Source organism: Ursus americanus, chromosome X (genome assembly GCF_024610735.1).
Source record: "Ursus americanus isolate L20-20 chromosome X, mUrsAme1.1.p, whole genome shotgun sequence".
NCBI lineage: Eukaryota > Metazoa > Chordata > Mammalia > Carnivora > Ursidae > Ursus > Ursus americanus.
Window position 1 is genome coordinate 85,645,827 of NC_142164.1, and position 23,764 is coordinate 85,669,590.

The following is a 23,764-nucleotide window of genomic DNA, read 5'->3' on the forward strand; positions in this document are numbered from 1 at the left end:
GGCCCTGGTGTCTTCCTGCTGCTCCTAAGTGAAGTAGGAGTTAAATTAAAGAAAAATAGTCACCTGTCCTCAGTGCAGTTGATGAAAGTTTTATAAGATGGAATTTGGATTTTTTAAAAAAGATTTTATTTATTAATTTGAGACAGATAGAGAGCATGAGCAGGGGGAGAGGCAGAGGGAGATAGAAAAGTAGACTCCCTGCTGAGCCAGGAGCCCGACATGGGGCTCGATTCCAGGACCCAGAGATCATGACCTGAGCTGAAGGCAGACGCTTAACCATCTGAGCCACCCAAGCACCCCAGAATTTGGACATTTTTAATAGAGAGTAAAATATTCTTAGATGTAATTTCATGGGTGATTTCTCATTTTCTTTACAGAGACATAATAATGAGTCTAACTGTTGGGAAACTCACAGAGCATGAAGTTATAACCCTTGCACGTCACTACCAGGTGCCCGAGGACACGCGTCCTGATATGAATGTGCTAATGGCACAGGCCCATGAACAGCTCAAGAAAAACACTTTTGAGAATTTTGAAAGACTCATTGCTACTTGCATATACGAAGATCGAGAAAAGTAAGCTTTTATTTTGTCGATTTTAGTAAATCATTTAAGGCTCTGCGGACCTGAGTAATGAAGGAATTTATATTTTATCCAAGGCAGAAGGAACATTGAGATGTCCCATCATACTCCACTATATAGCAAATGTACTTTAAATCATTTTTGAAAAGTGTTTGGGTACCAATATTTCGATGGTGAGCTTTGTTTGTTGATGAAATAGGGAAGGCCCTTTATCTTCAAAAAAATAAGATGCCCCTTTCCATTTCCTTTTAATTGGTTTCTAGAGGCTTTCCACTGAAACATAATAAATCCAGGTGCTAGAAGGTTTAATTCTGAGATTTCTTCTTTTTACATTTGTTTAGTGATAACTGGGATTTATAAATGTGTCTTTTCTAATACGGAGAACAGGGGATTTACAAGTAAACCATATATAGAATTTCTTTGAAATTACTTCTTGAAAATAACAAAGCTCAGCATAATCAATTTCTAGTATATTTGCCATGTTTCTGTTGTGCTTTATTACATCATTTTTATAAACTGGAGCCCTATCTTAATATGTTTTGGTGTTCATCTTACCCACAGACCTGATATTGGGGGGGGGGGGGGAACATTCACCGGGTATTAGAAAATCTTAGTCCTAACTCTAGCCTTGGTTACTACATACCACTGATATTTCTTTGCCCCATGACCCCTCCCATCATCCCTAAAGTTTGTACCCAAGTGACCAGCTGCACACCCTAAAGATCTGTAAAGGTCCTATAGTTTATCTTCATGACAAACATGATTTTTCCCCCTAATCCATAATACATTGTTGTTGAGTTTTTGTAAAGATGGTATTTTTCCTTGACTCTTAAAGCTTTCCTGAGCCTGCAGAGGCTGTATGGGCTGAGCTTTGTGTGACCCTGGCCCCGCCTTCCACCTGGTGGTACCCGTTGCCCAGGGTGAGAAGTGTGACCCTCCTTCACTAAAGGAACACCTCCTGGGAATGATGGGGCTGCTTGATCAGACAGCTCTGAGGTTCTTCCAGATCTGACAGGCCTCAGTTCTAGACATAAACATTCTCTCATCATCTTATCAGCTCCCTGTGAATAAAGCAACTCACTTTCCTTCCTGTTGGTTCTGATTTTGCCTGGTGCCTGGAAGAACACTGGCTGAATGAGAACACTGGACAAGCATTTCTGTGCCCCTGGCAGGCTGGGTTGAAAATGGCTGTTGAGCTGCTCTGGAGAAACCATCTGACAAAATTGAGGTGAATGTTGAAGCCCCAGGTGGGGCTTCAAGGTTACAAGGTTTGGGTCCAAGGAAAAGACTAGAAAAACACCCTCAAGTCATTCAATACTTGTGTTGGAGGCTCTAGATGCCTGTCAAATTAAGAGATGTTTTCAGATATCAGAACCAGTTTTGACTAGTGGTCAAGAATGCAGATCGGTTACTTAGAGCAACGCTCATGGCTGCAGCCTTAATACCCTGTACTATCACCAACCAAGAGTCTGAATCTTGATGGAAAGCCTTTGGAAGGACAGAATCTGGTAACTTCTGAGATGGAAAAAGTTGGTGAAATGCAATATGACTGTTTTTCCTTACCGTGAATTCCAATACCAGTTTTCATACGCATTTCCCTGTGCAGATTTTTAGGACGCGGCTGTGTTTTCTTTCCTATAGCATGTAATTGTTACTCGAGAGACCCAAAATATATAAAGACCTGTTTACTTTGTTTTAATGCAGAAAGAAAGTATTACCCAGCAAAGACATCAAAAGGCTGTGCAAGTCCTCCAGGTTACCTTTGACTGATGATCTTCTGGGATCCATACTGTCCGGGTAAGGGAGAGCTCCACCCTTCATGGGGTTTGTCCTGCATATTTTTGTTGGGGGGGGACTATTCCCGGTTGTACCTTGACCTTTACTTTTCCTTGCTTTACCCTTGACTGCTCTGATTATATTATTGATGACACACCTCCATATAAGTAAGTGTTACCAAAGGAAAAGTTGGGCATGATTTTGAATGTTAGCCTATTATGAAGCGCTCTTTTATCTTTTTAACGCGAAGACACACACGCATATCTATACACGGGTTCCTGGGACAAAATGAAGATGTCTAACTTCATTGGTTATGAGGGTGTTAGATCTAAGGTTCAGGGCGGGTTTCTCAAAGCAGTGGTCCCTGCTGGCTGAAGACATGCAGGAAGGGGGCCTAGTGTTCTTAGCACAGGGCTCTGTCCTCCTAGAGCACCAGAGGTAAAGTGTGAAGATCAGGATGTTGCAGGAGGAAAGCACAGTGAAGTGCTTTCTAGAACACCTGGCCCTCCTGTGGAACGTTTACTTTTCACTTCCTGGCACTACCCTCCTAGATAGGCAGGCACTGGTCATCTTTTCTGCTTCCTATGGTTTTATCCCCAGCCCCACCTCTGACTCCCCTATCTTGGTAATGCTGACATTTTGGACTGTGTTCTAGGCATTTTCGTCATTGCTCTGAAGGCCTCACCTCACTGGCTTTGTGAGAACAACTTCGTGAATTGCAACTGTTATCCTCTCACCTTACCTGAGGATGCTGAGGTTTAGAGAGATGAGGTGTTTTGCCCAAGGTCACATGGTCTTCTAAGAAGAGCTGTGACTTAATCCTCGAACCTTTCAAACGTACATCCCCAGCTTCTAACCATTTTGAATTACTGTCTGCAAATAGCCAGTAGATAAGAATGTCTTGACAATTCTACCTCCTTCCTGTTGCTTGCATCCACTCTTTCCTCCCCATTCCTACTATCTTCCCTCTTGTTCTGACCCACATTTCTTCTTGACTATTACAGGGCCTCCATATTGGTCTTTCTTCCACCAGTCTCTAAATGTTTAAATCCATCTTTACATATAGCAGGTTAATACCCTCCAAGCACAAAAATGTCATAGTGCTGCTCTTCTGCTCACAATCTTTCCGTAAATCCCTTTGCTCCTTAAGGAAAGACCAAAACCATTACTTTTGAACTCCTTCTCCCCCTTCTCCATTGGGAGGCTTAGGGTTGTCAGTTGGAACGTCGTCGTCAAGCAGGGGCTGGAGTGGGGCGTCCTCATCTGAGACAAAAGGAACAGATAAAACTAAATCCCATGCGGGAGAACTAGGGTCTGAAGAATCAGAAGGGGACTCAGGAGGGCCAACCCCATTGGATGTGTCCATTGGATTGACCTAGGGTTATTTTCTGGACTATCAGCTCAATTTGCTTTTATTTGCTGGCATCAGTGTGAGGGATAAGTAGGTCATCCTGGTGTAAAAGACTTGAGATGCAATAGGCAGGCCTAGGAGCCCGGTTTCTTCAGTCATCACATTCCCAAAGCTACATGGGCTGTTTATTTAGCAAGTGTGAGCAGGGGGAGGGGCAGAGGGAGAGGGAAAGAGAGAATCTTAAGCAGGCTCCATGCCCAGCACAGAGCCTGATGCAGGCTTAGTTTCATGACCCTGAGATCATGACCTGAGCTGAAATCAAGTCGGATGCTTAACCGACCGAGCCACCCAGGCACTCCTCTATATGGGCTATTTAGCATTTCACATGTATACCTCCTGCTTTCTACTTTTTTTTTTTTTTTTTGCCTTTTCTCTTGCTATTTCTTCAGTAGAAAATAGTTTCCAGTTTTCTTCACCTGCTGAAAGCTTGCTCTTCCTCTAATTTCAGGTAGCACCTCATCCAGGAAGCCCTCTTAGATTCACTTGGCTGGCAGTGATTATCTCCTCCAAAGGGTTCTCACAACCCTGTGTTTCTCTTTTTGTCTCTTACCTTGTAACAAAGATTCACGACTTAATATCTGATCGATTCAGATATAGAGACCTGCTTTCAACCTGTTTGATTGACCACCTTTAAACAACCAGTGGGTTGTCAGATCTTGAGTTTCACCCCTGACTTGTCTCTTGTATTCTTTGAATCCACCTGCTAGCTGTGTGATCTTGTGCAAGATTTTTTAAAAGATTTATTTACCTTAGAGAGAGCGCACAAGCAGGAGGGGCAGGGGGAGAGGGAGAAAAAGTCTCAAGCAGGCTCCCCACTGAACGCAGAGCCCGATGGGGGGCTCGATCCCGCAACCCTGACATCACGAGCTAAGCTGAAACAAGAGTCAAATGCTTAACCGACTGCATCACCCAGGCGCCCCTTGTGCAAGATTTTTGACCTGCCCAAACCTCCATTTCCTTACCTCTGAAATGACATACCTACTTCCAGGCAGTTCTGAGGGTGGCTTGAGATAACATATATAAAGTACCCAGTACAGCACCTGGTACTAAGTGGTGACTGGGGCCTAGGGGAGAAGCTGAAGTCAGGGACCACAGACCACACACTCTGACTTAGAAATGAACTGGAAGAAACTTGCGTCCTTCTACATAGAGGAAGCCTTGTTTTCAAACAGTTGGATCTGAAGGCGTTTCGCACATTAAGCTGTCTCCAGTCAGGAAGCTGCGGATATTTATTAGATTATCTCTTACGGCCCCAGGGATGAGTTGTCCTGGAAAGTCCAGTGATGTGGGAGCTTGGCCTCTGGAGGACCTAGATGTTTCTTCTCCAACACCGAGGCCACCAAGTCGTCATCCGAGTCTCCTTTTCTCAGCAGACTGTTTTGTCTTCGCCTTTACGATTTGACATGAAAGGCAGAAAGACTGTTCCGCAGCTCGCTTCGAAGACGTCCCAGGCTCAGCGCGCCTCCACGCCCCGCTTAGCTTGCGGGAGGTCATCCCTCTGAGTTGCTGAGCAGACTGTGTTCAGTCTAACTCTGCCTCTCCTTGTGCCGTGACCCTGCTCCCAACTGAGGGGAAACTTCACACTAGTCAGATTAGAAAATGTCTCATTCCCAGTCCCCTCTCCCTCCAATATGCCCTGCCGCGATTTGGGTCACATGCCTGGTGTTTTGCATCATCTCCACAGATTCCTTTCAAAGAGGGCCCTAATTCCTAATGGACCCATCAGCCTGCAGCTTACATTTATATCCTGCATTCTTAGTGCTCCCCACAGACTCCACAGGGCTTTCCAGAGCCGTGACCAGACTCCCTTTCTGCACAGCCCTCCCGTGGCGCGCTCAGCCGGAGCCCCGCTGACGTGGGCCATCTCCTGCGGGAGGCAGGCCTGGCGCTTCTTGTTTTGGCTCCCCGTGCGCTCTGCCCAGGCGCGGTGCTACCTGCCACGGGCTGCAGCTGGGCGGCTGTTGAGCAGCCAGGGAGCCCCGCCGTGGGCCTTGAAATCAGGAGACGGAAAACAATATGGCCAAAGGGTTGGCCGATTTCTTTCACACCACGATTGTCACTCGTGTGTTTTCTCCTAGCCCCCCCCCCCCCCGCCCGTGTTTCGCTAGGAAGAGTTCCCTCCCCTGCATTTCCATCTTCCTTGTGACTCAGTGAGGTCTTTTCCTTATTAGCACAACTCAAGCTGGGAGCAGGACTTCAAAATCTTTTCACATCCGGTTACCTGAGCTCACCCCCCCCGCCTCCACCGGTTTGTGCTGTGGTATCCGGTACGAGCTCCCCGTACTTACCAATCAGGTTCATTTCACTAATGCGCAAGGTGGCAGACTTCAACGTTCTAAGTAGTAGTAGTAATGAGTAAGACATTGATAGTGGGACGGACACTCCGTATTGACATCGTGCCAAGGGCCCAAGGATATTTTGTCACTCCTTGAGCAGATTGAAAGGTACGTTCTAGTTGAGGGTGGACACGATTCCTCACTTCGTAAGCGCAGATGCTGAGATATGAAGGGGCTCTGTCACTGAGGGAGGCGCTGTGGACCAAGAGTCTCTCACGGAATTAGAGCTCCCTAAGTTGTCCCTACCTGAGCTCCTGGGAATTGGGACTATGGCCCATTCATCTCTGCAGCCCCAGAGACTTGTCCTGTGCTCCTACACTGGCAGGGAGGAGGGCAGGGCGAAAAACACGGGCTTGACATCCACCAGACCTGCCTCCGAGCTCTGCCAACAACTCTACTGCGTCCCACCCATGTGATCCTTGTAAATGGACTCAACCCCTCCGAGCCCTCATTTGGATTTTTTAATGTTTCCTCAGTATTAATAAGCAAGAAATTCTGGTTCTCAAACCATTGGGAAGTGGAGAGTATTCTGAGATCATTCCATTCTGTGTTCTGCGTGGGACTGGGGAGTAAAGAGGTAGCCTCCTTCCCTAATTGTGGCCTTATGAATCGACACTTGGAACAACTGGAAATTCAAGAGCAACTCTTTCCCCAGCAGCTCTGCCCCAAGCTGGCCTTTTACAGCTGGTTTGGGCTCCATGGAATGCCTTAGAACTGGCCTCCCGAGAGAGCTGGTGCCTCGTCCAGAAATATCAGTTAAAATGGAAAAAGTTAACAGGGCTTTCAGATCATCTCGTTACACTCTCCCCAGCCTCGCCCCCTGCCCCCCCCCCCACCCCAGAGGCATGGTTTGGACTCCAGTGATTTCACCCAACAATACCTGGCAGTGGGGCCGAAGGGCAAGGGTCAGGCCGCGTGGTCGCTACTGTTGCGGTGTTTGGTGCTCTGGGAAGTCTGCAGAGAGAAGCCCCACCTCCCAGATGCTTCCTGTGTTTTCAAATGTAAGGTGATTTGTAGTTTTTAAGAAATTTTTAAAAAATTCCAAATCCACGTGGACCAGCAGAGCATCGACCTTGTATATGATGCATACTTGATTGCTCTGACCTGCCTCACCAAGAACTCTAGTTTATTCTCAACTGTCCCGGTCTTTAAGAATCTCACCAGGTGTTCAAGTGTGCGCCCCTGGGTTTGCTGGGTAATGAACTGAAACCAAACACAATCGCGTGAGTCAAAAATGTGTCTTCACAGGGGCGCCTGAGTGGCTCAGTCGGTTAAGCATCCGACTCTTGATTTCAGCTCAGGTCGTGAGATGGAGCCCCAAGTCAGGCTTCGTGCTGGACGTGGAGCCTGCTTAAAATTCTATCTCTTTGTCTCCCTCTGCCCCTCTCTCCTCCCACCTCTCTCTCTTTCTCTCACTAAAAAAAAAAAAAAAATGTCTTCACTGCCCTCCCTCCCTTCCGCCCCGGTCATGCCGCCCAGCCCATTCCCCCATGTTACGAGATGGCCTTCACAGCAGAGGGGGAAGCCATGTTACTCTTCAGCCAAATACAGCTGCTGCCGCACCTTTTACCCCACAGATGGTGGAAATAAAGCAGACCGGCTTTATTCCCTGTGGCAAGGAGATAGATGGCTTCTGTAGTTTTCAAGCCATTCATCATTTTTGGGAGGGGGAGCACAAGCACCCGTCAAATGACACTTTTGCCTCGTTTCTAAGAACTCCCACCTAGCAAGGCATCGAGAAGCGTGCTTGGGGGTCCTGATTCTCTAAAGAGAAATTGCCTTCCCTCCCTCTTCCTCCACAAACATGTCCCTTAGTTTGTGTAGGGAAGGAAATGGTGGCTTGCCCAAGTATCAAAGGGAAAGAAGAATTTATGGAGGTTTTAGGAAAACACTTTAGCACTGTGGGCTGGGACTTTAAAGTAAGGAGGCTGACTTTTTAACAAGCGAAGAAACACTTAAAAGCCAGAATTAGTGCTGCCCTTTAGGGCAGTCACCCTGAAAGACTCTGCACTGATTTCAACAATGTCACCATAGAAAGTTCTTCTTTGGAATTGCCTTCACAGCGTTTTCAAGAGAATTTCCTCCAGAAAATTTCCTTCATCCTTTGACCATAGATCGGAGTCTTAGCAAGAGCCAGATGTCATTTGGAGAGGAGCAAAGTACGGGATTCAGGTGCAGAATCAGGAAGCTAACCTTTTTGATCAGAAGCACAGCGTGACCCCGAAGCAAGAAGATACATTTTCTAAATGATTCAGAGGCCTTTCCAAAATATTTTGGAAGGATGGGTAGGATTTGGCAAACAATGACCTGTGGTCATGAGGCAGGGAGGACGCCATGATGGGTGACTGGGGAGACAGTATCCAGGGGTAAATGCAAGCACTGACCTACGTGTTCCCAGTCCCCTCATGGTAAAGCCCTTCTAGCTCTCTAAACTGCCTGCCCTGGTTCCTCTGCCTCCAGTTTGGACTGTCTTTAGAACTGGAGCTCTCCTTTGTATCCTCTCTCTCTCACACGACCTCATCTAACAATAGCGTGTAGTAGATTTAGTGTGTGTTCTGTAGCAGAGGAGGGCATGACAGATCTCACCCCACCAGCGGTCTGGGGGAGGAAGCTGTGCGCAGAACTTTGGAGCAGGGAGGAAGACTGGAGACTTAATTCCTCACCAGCGTGCTCCCAACTAGTGGCGCGCCTTCCTTTCAAGTCTGACTTGTAACGAGTGTACCGCCTTGAAAAGCACGTTTCAAGGTCTCTCATCTGCTTTTTCCGCTTTCTCAATTTGTATTTATATCAGACGGATACATGCTCGTAGTAAAAAATTCTCAAAGAATTCTGAAAAGTTTAGTCCAACAAGAGTAGCTTCCAGCCACATCCTTCCCCACCTCCCAGACCCATTCACAAGAAGTAGCCTCTCTCAGCCCTTCTAGCTATCTCTATTGACATTTAAATAGCACGCACATACTACTGTTTCTATTATTTCTGTCTCTCATTTTTAGACACTGCTACTAACTTCCTGTTACGATGCTCGAGAATTTAACATACTTTTGATTCCCATTATTGTTCTTTCTGGCTGCGCTTAGGATCTTCTCTTTGTTCCTGGTGTTCTGGAAGTTCCTGATGGCGCCTTGTGTGTCTGCGTGTGTGGCTGTTTATAGATTCATTGTGTTTAATGCTTAATAGGCCCTTCTGTCTGGAGACTCTGTCCTTTGGTACAAGGAAACTTTCCATTAATTTTTAGTAATTTCCTCCCCTCCATTCGCATTTTTCTCTTCTGAGAACTCTTGTCATTAAGATTTTGGATGTCCCAGATTTGGATCTCTTCTTTCCCCAATTTTCTGTTTGTTATTACGATAGACTTACCAAGGGATTTCCTTAACGTGATATCCCACCTCTTCTACTGGGTCTATTTACTACTATCAGATTTGTTTTATTCCAAGAGCACATTTTAGTCGGAATGAACCTTTTTGGTAATCTTCTGTTCTTTTTTCATGGATATACTGTACCACTGTTATCTCACCTCTTTCCTTTTATAACCTGAATTGTATTTGTTTTTCTGCTTCCCCTTTTTTTTTTTCTGTTGCTGTTTTGGCTTCTGTCCTTAATGTTGGAAGCTTTTGGGGGGTGGATCTTGTTGACTGGTGGGTTTCACTGCACAAGTCCCATCTCCTAGCCCTCATTTTCGTTAGGTGACCCCCCTGAAGCTGGAATCTGGAGATCTTTCTGGGACCATTCAGAGGATCAAAAGAAGAATCCTGTCTTCTCCTGCTGGACTAGGAGAGAGGGTGGAATGGGGGAAAGGAGGTTACTTGAAGCATGGCTATTGGTGTTCTAGAAATGGGAAAGGGGAAGGAAACGGGCTGAGAGGCTCGAGTTCAGTGTGTAATGCTCTCCTCTGCCCTCCATTATGCTTCAGCCCCCCCCCCCCCCGCCAACTGAAACTCTTTTAGTTGAATTTCTCTGGAAGAGGACAGTATGGAAGAAGATACTTGGCGCTCTGGCTACCCCTGCTTTATTCAGGCTTTGAAACAGCCCTTGTTTTCAGTCTCACACCATGTCCCTGCCTCTATTGGCACCTGCAGTCTGCATTTGCTGAGCATCTTGGGAGTTTTTGTGGGCCACACTGGCTAATCTCTAAGTGGCCCCTGCCTCTGCCCCTTGCCTTCCTCGGTTCTGCCAAGCCAGTTACAAGTCCTCTGTCTGCTTTCCATCGTTCAAAAGATTTTGGAGATTCTTGTCCACTGCTGTCTTTTTTTCCAGCTACCATTGTCATCGTAGGTTATTACTTATTTTTATTCCTTTATTATCGTTTGGTGAGCTTTTGGTGGGAAAAGAAGATAAATATATTTGTGGTTAATCCATCATGATTAACTGCAACTCTGTCCACTTCCCAAGAGCAAAGAATTCTTCCAAGAAGCATTGGCTAGTTTTATCCCTTTTAATTGAAAGATTCTTTGTTCTTTTCTCTCTTGCCCCTTCTGCCGGGATTTCCATATCCATTGAGATCCTCTAAGACAGAACTTAAAAGAAAAACTTGGAGTATTATACCACATTAGCTCAACTCTTCCCTGAAGCCTGACTCTGGGTCTTTGGAAAGATCAAATCTTTCAAACATTTTTCCTCAGAAAAAAAAAATTTTTTTTAGGTTTTATTTATTTGAAAGAGAGAGAGAAGGAGAGAGAGTACAAGCACGAGCTGGAGGGAGAAAGAGAAGGAGGAGAGAATCTGAAGCAGACTCCACACTGAGCGCAGAGCCTGGCAAGGGGCTTGGTCTCACAATTGTAAGATCATGACCTGAGCCGAAACTGAGAGTTGGCCACTTAACTGACTGAGCCACCCAGGCGCCCCTTTCCTCAGAAAAATTTTATACGTCATTTCTAAGCTGTGTACTCTTCCATTTACAGCTTTTGATCCTTTTTGAATATTGTTTGACTCAGGAGAACCCTTTCCAAATAGCCTTTGAAATGGGTAAATGTTCAGATGTGTTGAGTCTGACATATCATGAGTTGGGCAAGGAAGAAGGCCAGGGGCCTAGGGGTAACGGGTAGGCATGATACAAGACTTATTGGTAACAAGGTATGATCATAGGAGTTCCAGTGGTGATTCCAGAAGTTTTTCTGTAAGTTTCAATTGCCATCATCCAGGGCAACTGCAGATTTAGGCAGGAGGACTCGGTTAGGCAAGAGAAACTTCAGGAAGGCCTTTCTGAAGAAGCAACGTTTGAATTGAGACTTTCCAGACAAAGGAACTAAAGGATGCAAATGCCTTGCGTTTCTGGGAACAATCTTGGCATGCTCAGAGAACAGGAAAAAGGCTAGGACACCTGGAACGTTGCAAACAGAGAGTTTTCAGATGAGGTCAGAGAAGTCAGCAGTGGCCAGATTACGTAGGGTTTTATAAACCCTGATAAGGAGTTCAGCTTGTGCTCAAAGTGGATTGGGAAGCCATTGAAGGATTCCAAGCAAGGAAGTTATTGATCTGGTCTATGTTTTAGAAAGCTCATTTTGGTGGAGGATGCGTCTGCAGCAAAGGTCAGCGTAGAAGCAGTAAAACCAGACTACAAAGCTATTGTTGTCACCCGGGTGAGAGCTGGTGGTGGCTTGCAGTTGGTGAGTGGTAGAGGAGGCGAAGAAAAAGGGATTTGTGATCTGCTCTGGCGGCAGAACCCACAGGACAGGTTAGTGGGTTGTATATGGGGGTGAAGTCTGATGTGATCTGATCTGTTTGGTAGTCTTTTGACTGGCTCCCAAATTACCGAGATATTACACTTCTGAAGCCTCTAGAATTGTGTGTCTCCTGTAATTGATGTAATGGGAATTTACTGACAATTAAATTCTTCGCTATAGGAACAGATAGAGAAACTTAGTTCATTGGTGGTCTCATCTAATCTCCTGGTCCAGTGGCTTTCAATACCATCTATATGCTAGTGGCTCCCACATTTCTATCTTCAACTCGAACCTCTTCCCTGAATTTCAGGCTCCTACGTCCAGCTGCCCCTTCCCATCAAAATGTAACATATCCAAACAAAATTCTTGATTCCCCCCCCCCAACCTGTAGCTCCTGCAGTCCGTCCTATCTCAGTTAGGATAGCCGTATTTTTCCAGTAGGCCAAGCAAAACCCTTGGAGTTGTCCTGAGTCCATGTATTCTCTCTGTCTCTGTCTGTCTGTCTGTCTCTTTGCCTCTGTCTCTCTCACTCTGTACAATCCTTCAGGAATCCTACACTCAAAATATATCCAGAATCAGGGGGCCTGGGTGGCTCAGTCACTTGAGCATCTGACTCTTGGTTTCGGCTCAGGTCATGATCCCTAGGTTATGAGATCAAGCCCCACATTGGGCTCTGCACTTAGCGTGGAGTCTGCTTGAGATTCTCTCTCTCCTTCTCCCTCTGCCTTTCCCCCCTGCTCACTCGCTTGCTCCCTCTCTCTCTCTAAAACAAACATTTGTATGTTTGTATGTTCAGAACTGAACATGCTGAACTCAGCGCCCTCCACTGTTCAGAACTGAACATGCTGAACTCAGCGCCCTCCACTGCCCCCACTGCCATCTAGGCTGCCATTATGCCTACTTGGGATCACTGCAGAAGACAGCTAACTGCCCTCACCACTTTGGCCCTGCTCCTGCATTCTCTTCTCGATATATCAGTGAGAGTGATCTTTAGAAGATATAACTGAGACCCCATAATTGCTCTGTGTACAATATGCCCCAGTGGCTCTTAGCTTTTTTCAGTATGAAAGTCAGAGGCCTACATGATCTCATTCTCTGACCTCAGCTCCTACTCAGAGTGTTCGGGAATACTTGTCTTCAAGGCTCCATGCTAAAGGAAAGTTTCTTACAAAACATCTTTAATTGATTGAGTTTTAGTTCTTCTCCCAAAACACACACAAATAAAAGACATAATGGTCCAGCATTTTGGCTACAAATATTTCCATAAACAGAGCATGTCCTTTCAAGGAGTTCAAATGACGAGCGAGCCAAAATCCAGAGGATAAACAGTGGTAGGGGGCAGCATATTGGAGTTGTATCCCAGAATCCTCGGCCAAAGAAAATGTACACAAAAGAAGAACCGAATTCCCTTTCTCCTCTTCTGATCACTCTGTTTATTCTACTTTGTTTAGATTGATGAGTCTATGTGACTTCATCTTGTAACATTTAACTTATTACTGCTAATTTATATTAGTTTATAAATATGAGCTATTATTTTCTTTAATCCCGAGGAAAAAAAGGTCTTTTGACTGGTTATGAGTATGTTATTTTCCTACGTTTATTATCACCAGGTTTTCTTTTAAGTAATTAGCCACCGGTCATCCTTGCCACAGTATCTCGTGCACCTCACTTGCCAGTTGGAGGGGGGGGAGTGTTGAGTGGGAGGTCCTGCCTGAGTGGGGCAGGAACCCTGGAAGGGTGCTTGGAACAGTCCCTTTGTCTTGTCCTTCAAAAAATGGTCTGATGTGACCAATATATGTTTAGCCTTAAGAACTGGCAGAGTGTAGTGAAATTAAAATAGGTGGCATTGAGGTATTATACTAAGAAGAATTTCGCTTTGTGTTTAGGTCGTTCCAGCAGTTGTGTTTGAAATTTCTGGGTCTTAATGGCCAAAACTCTATTATGGTTAAGGTTAAATTTATGCCAGTGTTTTCTTTTAAGTGAAAAATGGGCTTAATATTTTTTCTTATAAATTTAAAACAATTCAGATGATACAAAGAAGTCTAAAGCAAAATGTGAAAAGCAGTCTCTTTTCCCAGAGATAGCTGTTTTAATACTTCAGTGTATTGTTATTAGAATTTTTCAATGCCTTTTTTTTTTTTTTTTAAAGCAGGCTCCACATCCAGGGTGGAGCCCAACACGGGGCTTGAACTCATGATCCTGAGATCAAGATCTGAGCTCAGATCAAGAGTCGGATGTTTAACTGACTGAGCCACCCAGGTGCCCCTGTGCCTTTTTGTATAAATATATACCTCAAGTGAGATCATAATTCAACGTACCATTTTGTAACCTCCTTTTTGCTCGACAATATATCATGAATGTATTTCCATGACAGCATATGTGGATCTAAATAACCCCCAATTTTTCTTTTAGAAGGGGGGAGGGGCAGAGGGGGAAGGAAAGAGAGAATCTTAAGTACGCTCCACACCCAGCACAGAGCCCAATGCGGGGCTTGATCGCACAACCCTGAGATCATGACCTGAGCCGAAATCAAGAGTCAGACTCTTAACTGACTGAGCCACCCAGGTGCCCCCTAAATAACCCCTTTTAATGGCTACATAATAAGTGATAAGGATATCTTATTTTTCCTAAAAATATCTTAGTAGACGCAATGAATCTAGGCTTCCCTTAAAAATTTAAAAAGCATGCAATTTAAGAAACACAAGGAGATTTTGTTTCACTGACATAGTATCAAGCATATTAAATTAAGAGGGCCTGCAAATACTCTGAACAAAATGGTCTCTGTTACCGAGGAAGTGCATTTGTTTCTGTGGAAACTGCAAGTCTTTATTGAGCACCTACTAAGTGCCAGCATAAATCTAGGTGCTGGAGACACTGGTGAATTAGCTGTGTGGGATCTCTGCTTGCAGAGTGCACACTCTCGGGGGTTAGAATCTGATTTAAAAATTTTTTAAAAGCTAGTAAGAAATAAGAAAAATATCAGGTATTGAAACATAACCTGACATTATGTTTTCCTGGTAGCATTTAAGCTGACATTTTGGTCCTGAATTCTGTAGGTTGAATCAAATTATATATTATAATTATATTTCAGGTTTAAAGACAGTGAGGAACAAATAAATTATGAGTCATTTTTCTGCGCCCTGAACTGGAGAATGAATCCGATGCCCGAATTTGAAGCACCATCGTACTTGAAAGAGGTAAAAGTAACACCTGTTTCAAAACCCAGCTGTGGCTACCTCCCTGGCATTTTTAATATCCTTTATCTTAAAGATTATTTTTCAGCATAAAACATTAACATCCGTGCTTTTGGAAAATGCACTGATGTGTTTCTGGGTATTTGTGTTAAAGGCTAATTCACTTTCCGTGCTGAGCGAATATCTGCTCTATAAGAGCATGACTTTTCTTCGGTGGCAGAACTTTCTTTAACCTCCGTCGCATCCAATTATATGGAAAATAGGATAATAGGTTACAGTTATAAATAGATATAAACACCGTTATCAAGGGATTCTGCTAACATCATCACGAGCCACGAGAGCAAATCTCAGGATGTCTGCGGCTGTGCACACAGCTTTGCCTTGGGTGAAACACTATAGGACGGGGATGCACATTTCACAGCGGAGCCAAATTTAAAATAAAACTTCAGTAGAAAAATGCTTGGTTAGGGAAAACAAAGTTCATGTGATCGGGTGGTGCTCTCAACATTGTGGAATTGTCCGAATTCTCTAAGATCTCTTTGGACCAATTGTCTTGAAGGAGTGGGTGGGTGGATGGCGGTTTGTTTATATTTTAACATGCTCCAGCAATTGATTTTCTTGGGAAAGTCCCTTGATAAAGCAAATGTCATGTGGTTACTCCGAGAAAGGAGGCATTTATTCCTACGGTCTCCGCTGACCAACTCATTCTGGCCTGAACTGGTCTAGTGCCCCTGGGGAGGTCCTGCAGGCATGCAACTATTCTGGAGTGTCAGGCAGCCTTAGCACTTCCAGAGGGTTGGGAGACAGCGGTGGCCTTTGGAGTCCAACATCACTAGGGTTGAATTCTGGCTTTGCCGCTTACTTAGCTGAGTGACTTTGGGTCACATAACTCGCTCATTTATAGATTTAATTCTCAGACAGATCATGAATGAGTATCCACTCTCGGGGATGGGGTCCAGAGATGAAGGTCATTATTGCTGCCTTTCGGGGGAGGGGGGCCACCTGCTGATGGTGGAATCAATACACTCATGATTTGGAGCGTGGGCATGATACAGCCTGCGTGGGATGGAATGGGATGCGGAGGAAGCTGTTGGGGTTGGAAGGGAGGACAGGAAGTCTTCTCAGGGGAGGTGGTGCTTGAAATTTCTTTGACAAATGGGAAGAGTCAGCAAGGGAGGGAAGTGGCATGGTTCGGAAAAGGCATTCCCAGCAGAGGCTCTGGGACGGGACGGCGTGGAGCTTGTGCAGAACCAGAGGGAACTGGTGTGGCTGGAATGAAAGCATGGAAGGAGGAGTGGAAGAGGGTGAGGTTGGAGATACCGGCAAGGGTGAGGTTTGACTATTGTCCTGGAAGGTCTGGAGACCGTGGAAAGATTTCAAGGAAGAGAGCGACGCCATCAGGTGTACCCTTTGAAGGATGCTTGCTCTGGCTGGATAGTGGGCGCTTTGAAGAGGGGCCGTGGGGACAGCAGACCCATTGGGAGGCTCTTGATGTCCCATTGTCACCATAACAACTGCAAACACTTAAAGCATTTACTGTGTACCAAACGTTACCCTAAGGCCTGAAAATCTATTAGTTGGTTTAATCCTCAGAGCAACCCTATGAGATAGGTACTCTCATGATCCCCATTTTAGAGACGAGGAAGGTAGAGAAACAGCACGTGTGTGACAGAGTCAAGAATTGTAACTCAGGTCTGTTTTCCTGCGAAGAATAAAAAAGAAACAATATTCTTTTTTAATGTAATTGTTTTTGAAGATATTGGATTTAATTAACTAAAATCCGAGATACCATCATGAAAGCAAATCAGTACTGACATTTGGTAACCTTTTAATTCTCATCCATGCAAATATTTAATGTTGTATGTACAAAGAAAAATGATAGATGGAGTTTCTATTCTACCTTCTCACCTCAGTGTTATAGTATTCCGTGTTGGGTGTCATCCATTTGTCCCATTAGGACTTTTCTCCAGCCCCCTCTCCCCTGCTCTGAGTCCTGGGCAGCTGACCTTTATGGGCTGCATCGGTGGGTCCCCTAGCCCGCTGACCTCCAGTTCGGTTGGCCAGTGGGATGCACCAGCAAGAGAGTGGAGGGTGGGAGGAGAGAGAAATCCTTTCCCTCCCTGCCAGTTCCCGTGGATTGACTGCCTCCCCCATATAGCTGCCCACCACTCCAGGTTCCAGTGACCACCGTCTCGTGCCCCTTCAGCCGCAGGTCCTGGCTGGCTGGTTTTCCTAAACGCTTCCCACAACTTCAGAAATAGTTATTAAATTCGTCTCAATTTACACGACTTGCTCACGTCCTCTCTTTCCTATGGCCCCCTGAATGATGTGCACGCTTCTTCTTGCTAGATGGCAGCTGCCCTTGTTGTATTTTCCCTTAGTTCCTATTTCCCTCCTTTTCCGTTCTCCCCCATCCACCACCCACGTGTTCACCTGTATGTTGGGGACTTCATCACTGATGGTACAAAATATAATCCTACCACATGCATTTATTGGCCGCGTGTTTCTCTAACTTAATGCTACATTATGGGCAGTCTCTCTAGTTTAATATGTGTAGACCTGAGCCATTCTTTAATAGCTGTAATATGGACATAGAATAATCTATTCATCCATTTTTCTGTTGATAGGCATTCAAGTCATTTTTACATTTTTGCCTCTGAAAACGTGGTAACTTATTATGTTAATTTTTGTTTTCCTGATGACTGAATTTGAATGAAATTTAATGACCTTTGGGCACAACAACCCACAGTTAAAGACTTTTTTCATAGCAACCCAGCATGCACAGATACAGCGGAACCAAAGTTTCACGAAACTACTATTCTGACTACGTGTGGCGCAGTGCCATCTTGTCTTTCTCTCTTCCTTTCTTTCTTCCCTCTTTTCCTTTTATTTTCTCCCCTCCCCCACACCCCTCTTTTCTCTCTTTTGAATGTCATTTGTGAACCATTAAATTGATTTAAGGGCCCACAGAAGGATCACCACCCACACTGGAAGAGGAACCACTCCGTGGGAAGACCCAAGATCCACTCTCCCCTCAGTCACCCCTCCCCCATTTCATCCCTTATATATCTGTGACTGGGACATGAACATGAGTTCAAATCCTTAGCTCTGTGATTGACTAACTGGGTGGCTTTGTGCAAGTCTCACTCAACCTTTCAGGTTTCCGCCCCTCAACAATGGAGATAAGAGTAGTACTTCCGGGGCACCTGGGTGGCGCAGACAATTAAGCTTCCGACTCTTGGTTTCGGCTCAGGCTGTGATCTGGGCTTACAGGATTGAGCCCCAGTCAGGCTCCATGCTCAGTGCAGAGTTTGCTTAGGACTCTCTCTTCTTCTGCCCCTTCCCCCTGCTCTCCAATTTGTATGTGTATGTGTGTGAGCATGCATGCGTGCACAGGCTCTCTCTTAGAGAGAGAGGGAGAGAGAAAGAAAGAGAAAAAAAAAAAAGAAAGAAAGAATAGTACTTTCATTGGGGTGGTTGTGAGAATTGAGTTGATACACGTGAGACACTTATCGCCGCATCTGTCCCATAATAAGGGTTTAAATGTTAGCTATTATTATCATTTGTAAAATGGAGAGGTCTTACTTCCTCAGCTGAGGGGGCTGGGCCTTGAATAGTCACCTTCCAAGGCTAAGAACAGTGATTCTACCCTTAAAGGTAGGAGAACAGTTACGAAACGGGAATGTAGTGTCAGAAGAAGGGCCCATGCTTCAGCAGTGGGCCCTTCCAGTTGTTACTCCTATACAGTGAGAACTTTACTCTTTGGGTCTTTGGTCAACTCTGCTGACGAAGCCTAGAAGCAGTTCAGTCTGCGGGAGACATTTGGAAGGGGCCATTTCTTTCTCGCCAGTTTCAGAAAGACAGGAGCATAGGTATGAAATGGTACCAATTTAACTTAATAATGAGAGCGTAACTAGATCCCAGAGTCCACAGCCCTCTGGGATTCCTAAGCTTGTTAGTGTTTCATAAAGAGGGTATAAGATAGCTTGGGAATGTTACCAGTGAGTCTATACCCGCATGTGAAAATCGTCAGTGGGAATGAGCATAATACTGCATAGTCGATACAGTACAATCAGTACTGGAAAGTACGGTATCTCCTGAACCGTGTAGGTGTGCTGAAATGTTCCTGTCTAATAATGCCTGGGGACACACGTCAGCGCCTGTCACACAGGCTGGGTTCTCCAGGAAGCAGGTGGAGTTTAATGTGCAGGAGGTTTATTCGGGAGCGTTCTTGGGATCAATACGTGTGGAAGGGAGAGGAAGGGCACAGGAGTGGGCAGAGGGAGCAGTTGAGCCAGCCCACAGGGAGCTCTGGAGCTAGAATGGCCTTTCAGAGCTGCCCTGAGATGGGCCACAATGGTTTGGTCTTTATCCCTGTAGGTTGCTTTAGGAAGGGGATAACCTTGGGTAACGTGACTCTTTGCAGCCAAGACAGCTCTGTAGCCGAGGCAGTCCCTGAAGGGGACTCTCCGCAGCTGGGCCACCAAGTCCTTCCTCAGGAGATCCTGGATGGTACATCCTAGCTTGGCAACCAGTTGTTCTTGATGCTCTTGTTTTTCGTTTTTATTAAAATAATTAACATACAATATTGTATTAGTTTCAGGTGTATAACACGGTGATTTATACACATTGCAAAATGGTCACCCAGTTAGTTACCATCTAGGTGTCACCATGCAGTGTTATTGACTATCTTCCCTCCGCTGTACATTACAGTACATCCCTGTCTTGGTTATTTTGTAACCAGAAGATTGTACGTCTTAATTCCCTTCGCCTATTTCATCCATCCCCTCTTACCCCGCTTCCCTTTGGCGATCATCCGTTTCTTCTCTGTAGCCGTGAGTCTGTTTCTGTTTTGTTTGGTTGGTTGGATTTTTAAATTCTGCATGTAAGTGAACTCATAACGGTACCTGTCTTTTTCTGTTTGTTGTATTTCACTTAGCGTAATGCCCTTGGGGTCAATCTATGATGTTGCAAATGGCAAGATTTCCTTCTTTTTTTTTATGGCTGAATAATATTCTATTGTACATATATTTTGTAGGTTTTTTTAATCTGTTCATCCACTGATGGACACTTAGGCTGTTTCCATACTGTGGGTATGGTATTTTATTTTATTTTATTTTATTTTATTTTATTTAAAGATTTTTATTTATTTGAGAGAGAGAGCACAAGCAGGGGGAGCGGCAGAGGGAGAGGGAGAAGCAGACTCCCTGCTGAGCAGGGAGCCTGACGTGGGGCTCGATCCCAGGACCCTGGGATCATGACCTGAGCCGAAGGCAGACACTTAACTGACTGAGCCACCCAGGTGCCCCCATATAGTGGCTATTTTATTTTATTTTTATTTTTAAAATATTTATTCATTTGAGAGAGAGACACACACACACAGAGAGAGAAACCGAGAGAGCACAGGTGGGGGGAGAAGGAGAAGCAGACTCCCCTCTGAGCTGGGAGCCCAATATGGGGCTTGATCCCAGGACCTGGATCATGACCTGAGCTGAAGGCAGACACTTAACCATCTGATCCACCCAGGCGCCCCGTGGCTGTTTTAAATAATGCTGCAATGAACACAGGGGTGCATATGTCTTTTTTAATTCATGTTTTTGTTTTCCAGTAAATACCTAGAAGTGGAATTGCTGGATCGTAGGGTAGTTCTATTTTTAATGTTTAGAGGCACGTCCATACTGTGTTCCACAGTGACTGCACCAATTTCCATTCCCACCAACCGTGCATTTTCTCCATGTTCTCGCCAATACCGTTGTTTCTTATCTTCATAAAAGCCGTTCTGACAGGTGACAGCTGATATCTCTTTGTGATTTGGGTTTGCATTTCCCTGATGATTAGTGATGTCGAGCATCTTCCTGTGTACCTGTGGGCCATCTGGATGTCTTCTTTGGAAAAATGTTTATTCCGGGTCCTCCGCCTATTTTTTAAATCAGATTGGTTTTTTGATGTTGAGTTTTATGGGTTCTTTATATATTTAGGATGTTAACCCCTTATCAGGTACATCATTTGCAAATGTCTTCTCCCATTCAGTAGGTTGCCTTTTCGTTGATGGTTTCCTTTGCTGTGGAGAAATGTTTTCATTTGATGTAGTCCCTCTTATTTATGTTTGCTTTTACTGTCCTTGAAGCCTTTGTTGATTGTTCTTGGAATCAGCTGGGGGCCTGGCAGTGTGGCACAGCCCCCTCCCCACCCCTGCTCCCCTGTCACTGCCTGAGCTTCTGCCCATGGCGGGCGTTGACAGGAGAGCAGTTAATGCTGGAAGAGGCCAGGGAAGAGCCAGACCAGATGTGTAGGTCTGTCCGGGCCCAGCTGGGCACAGAAAACCTCTCAGAACTCTCGGGATTACCAACATTTGGAGAAGTCGTCACAGCCAAAAGTCATATGTGGGATTTTAGGATAAGATCCACCAGGTTGTGAATGTGACCTAGCCCTGAGTGTGACGTGACAGATTCAAGTTCTGTTGAGAACGACGAGTGGCAGGCTGAGCTCCGGTGTGGAAGTGTGGCCCGGGTGGAGGCCAGGGGTTGGGCATCTGCACGCTTCCTCCAGTGTAGGACCTGGACAGGCTGGCTCTGGCTGAAGTTCCAGAGATGCCAGACAACAGCTTGGTCCGCTGGATGTCAGGACTGGTCCCCCAGACTCAGGTGGGGCTCCCCTACACGAGATGGCTAGGTGGTCTCAGCTAATAGGGCTGGGGTCCAATAACAAGCCAGCCAAATTTACACAGAGGACTGTGGTCCGTAGCTCATCTAGCTTTGATTAGTCCTTTGGTGGGAGATTTCCCCATGTGGCTGGGCATAAGCCAACCGTCACCCACCATATGACTCTTGACTGTGGCCTGTGGCCTGAATTCTCACGAGCTCCCTTGGCTGGGCCTCTGCCTGGCTCCCGCAGCGGCCCACGGTGAGCCACCGGGGCTGTAACTGACCTCCCACTCCATTCCGTGACTATCTACAGTCCCAGCCTGTGGCCCTGGTGCTGTCAAGGCCTGGAGACCCCATTTCCATTCTATCGTGCTCGCTCACAGATGGTGGCTGTAAAACTGGCAAAATAGGGCCCACTGTTTAGAGCCTGTCTGGTTAATCTCAGAAGCCACGTTTTAAAAAAATAACACTAAATCGGTTCTCGTATAAACTTTATAACTTGCACCGTGTGACTGGCATCTTATCTTTTGACATTTCTGAGAAAAATTGGATGTGGCTTCATTTTATGAGCACTGTAACTGCCGGACCATTAGCAATTGGCTCTACAGCCCTCTCTTGCCACAGCACGATGATACATGGCCTTGGTGGGGGGGGGGGGCAGAGGGGGCAGGTCGGGTGCACCTTGGGATACGTCTTTGGACGCCCCACTTGCGGAAGATCTTCTTTTGGTATTTAAGAGGATGGACTCTCCTGTGATATTTTATTGTCCCAATCCTGTGAAAATTAAGTATCCTTCCCAATTTATAGATAGGAAGCTGAGACTCAAAGGCATTCCTAAAGGTAAAGATTATATGGTTCGGGGTTAGTGCCAGGTCTAATAAATAAGCAGTTATTTCTAGGATTTGAGGTTGAATTTAACAGTTGAAATAAAAGGCTATTGGTCATTCTCATTAGATTTTAAAAGTAGCTGATAAACACAGACCAATTACCTAACACAAAACAGTGACCTAGCAGGGAACGATTCTGCCAGAATCCGCTTTGATTCAAAGCACTGGATGATGTCTACTTGCATTGTGTGCTGAAGCTGATCACGAAAGCTCAGCAAAAAGTCCTGTCCTCCTGAAAACCTGATTTACCTGGAAGGCAGTTGCAAGGAAAGGTTTCTTGTTTAAAGGCCACACCTGTGTTTTAGCTACGTGCACACAGATGACAACTCCGTTGAAGCTCTGTCTAGGGCAGTGGGAAGCGACTGGGACGTAGCGGCATTAAAGTAAAGACAGAAATGGATAGGAATATAAGCAAATCTCCAGGTTCTTTTTTTTTTTTTTTAATCGATAAGCTTTTCCTTATGGCATCAGAATGCTCTTGATGATCTCAACAAGTATTTACAAAATTTCTTCCCCGAATTAATTTCCCTTTGATTCATGGAAATTGAATTGCTCTTACAGTTTTGTCAATTAAATTATTTCCGAGGTCACATCAACCTATTAGAAGGCAGTAAATCAGAAGGGGGAATGAAGCATGAGAGACTATGGACTCTGAGAAACAAACTAAGGGCCTCAGAGGGGAGGGGGGTGGGGGAATGGGATAGACCAGTGATGGGTAGTGAGGAGGGCACATATTGCATGGTGCACTGGGTGTTATACGCAACTAATGAATCATCGAACTTTACATCAGAAACCAGGGATGTACTGTATGGTGACTAACATAATATAATAAAAAAACATTAAAATATAAAAAAATAATAAATTTAAATAAATAAATAAATAAAAAGAAGTCAGTAAATCCAAGAAAACCACAGTTTCAGTTCCATACACCCTACTGGACTCGTCTACAAACTCATAGATATTTCTTGTAAAGACGTCTTTTTTTTTTTTTTTTTTTGAGCAAGGGAAGGGGAATAACAGAGTGAAATCACTAACATGACTCCATCAGCCTTACATTTGGGAGGAATAAAAATAACCTTGTTTCAGTGAAGCGTGGAATTTAATTGGCTCCCGATCTTTTCCCCCTCATGCATCTGGTGGCCAGTACTACAGTAGAAAATTTTAAACTAGAAGGAGACATAATCCAATTAAATTTCCTTTTAAAAATGTCAAAGCAAATAAATCCAGAGCCCATGAGCTCACACACAGCCCTGCTAGTCTCACTGGGCAGCTGCT

General features: G+C 45.1%; 1 protein-coding gene across 2 annotated transcripts in view; it reads left to right on the plus strand.

Annotated features, from left to right (window-relative positions):
• EFHC2 (EF-hand domain containing 2) overlaps positions 1-23,764 on the plus strand; it is a 186,728-nt gene that overhangs the window by 154,608 nt on the left and 8,356 nt on the right. For both annotated transcript variants that reach the window (XM_087859368.1, XM_087859369.1), the window contains 3 exons: positions 378-575; positions 2,286-2,378; positions 14,856-14,961. In XM_087859368.1, coding sequence (XP_087715494.1) covers positions 378-575; positions 2,286-2,378; positions 14,856-14,961 — 397 coding nt within the window. The remainder of the gene's footprint in view (positions 1-377; positions 576-2,285; positions 2,379-14,855; positions 14,962-23,764) is intronic.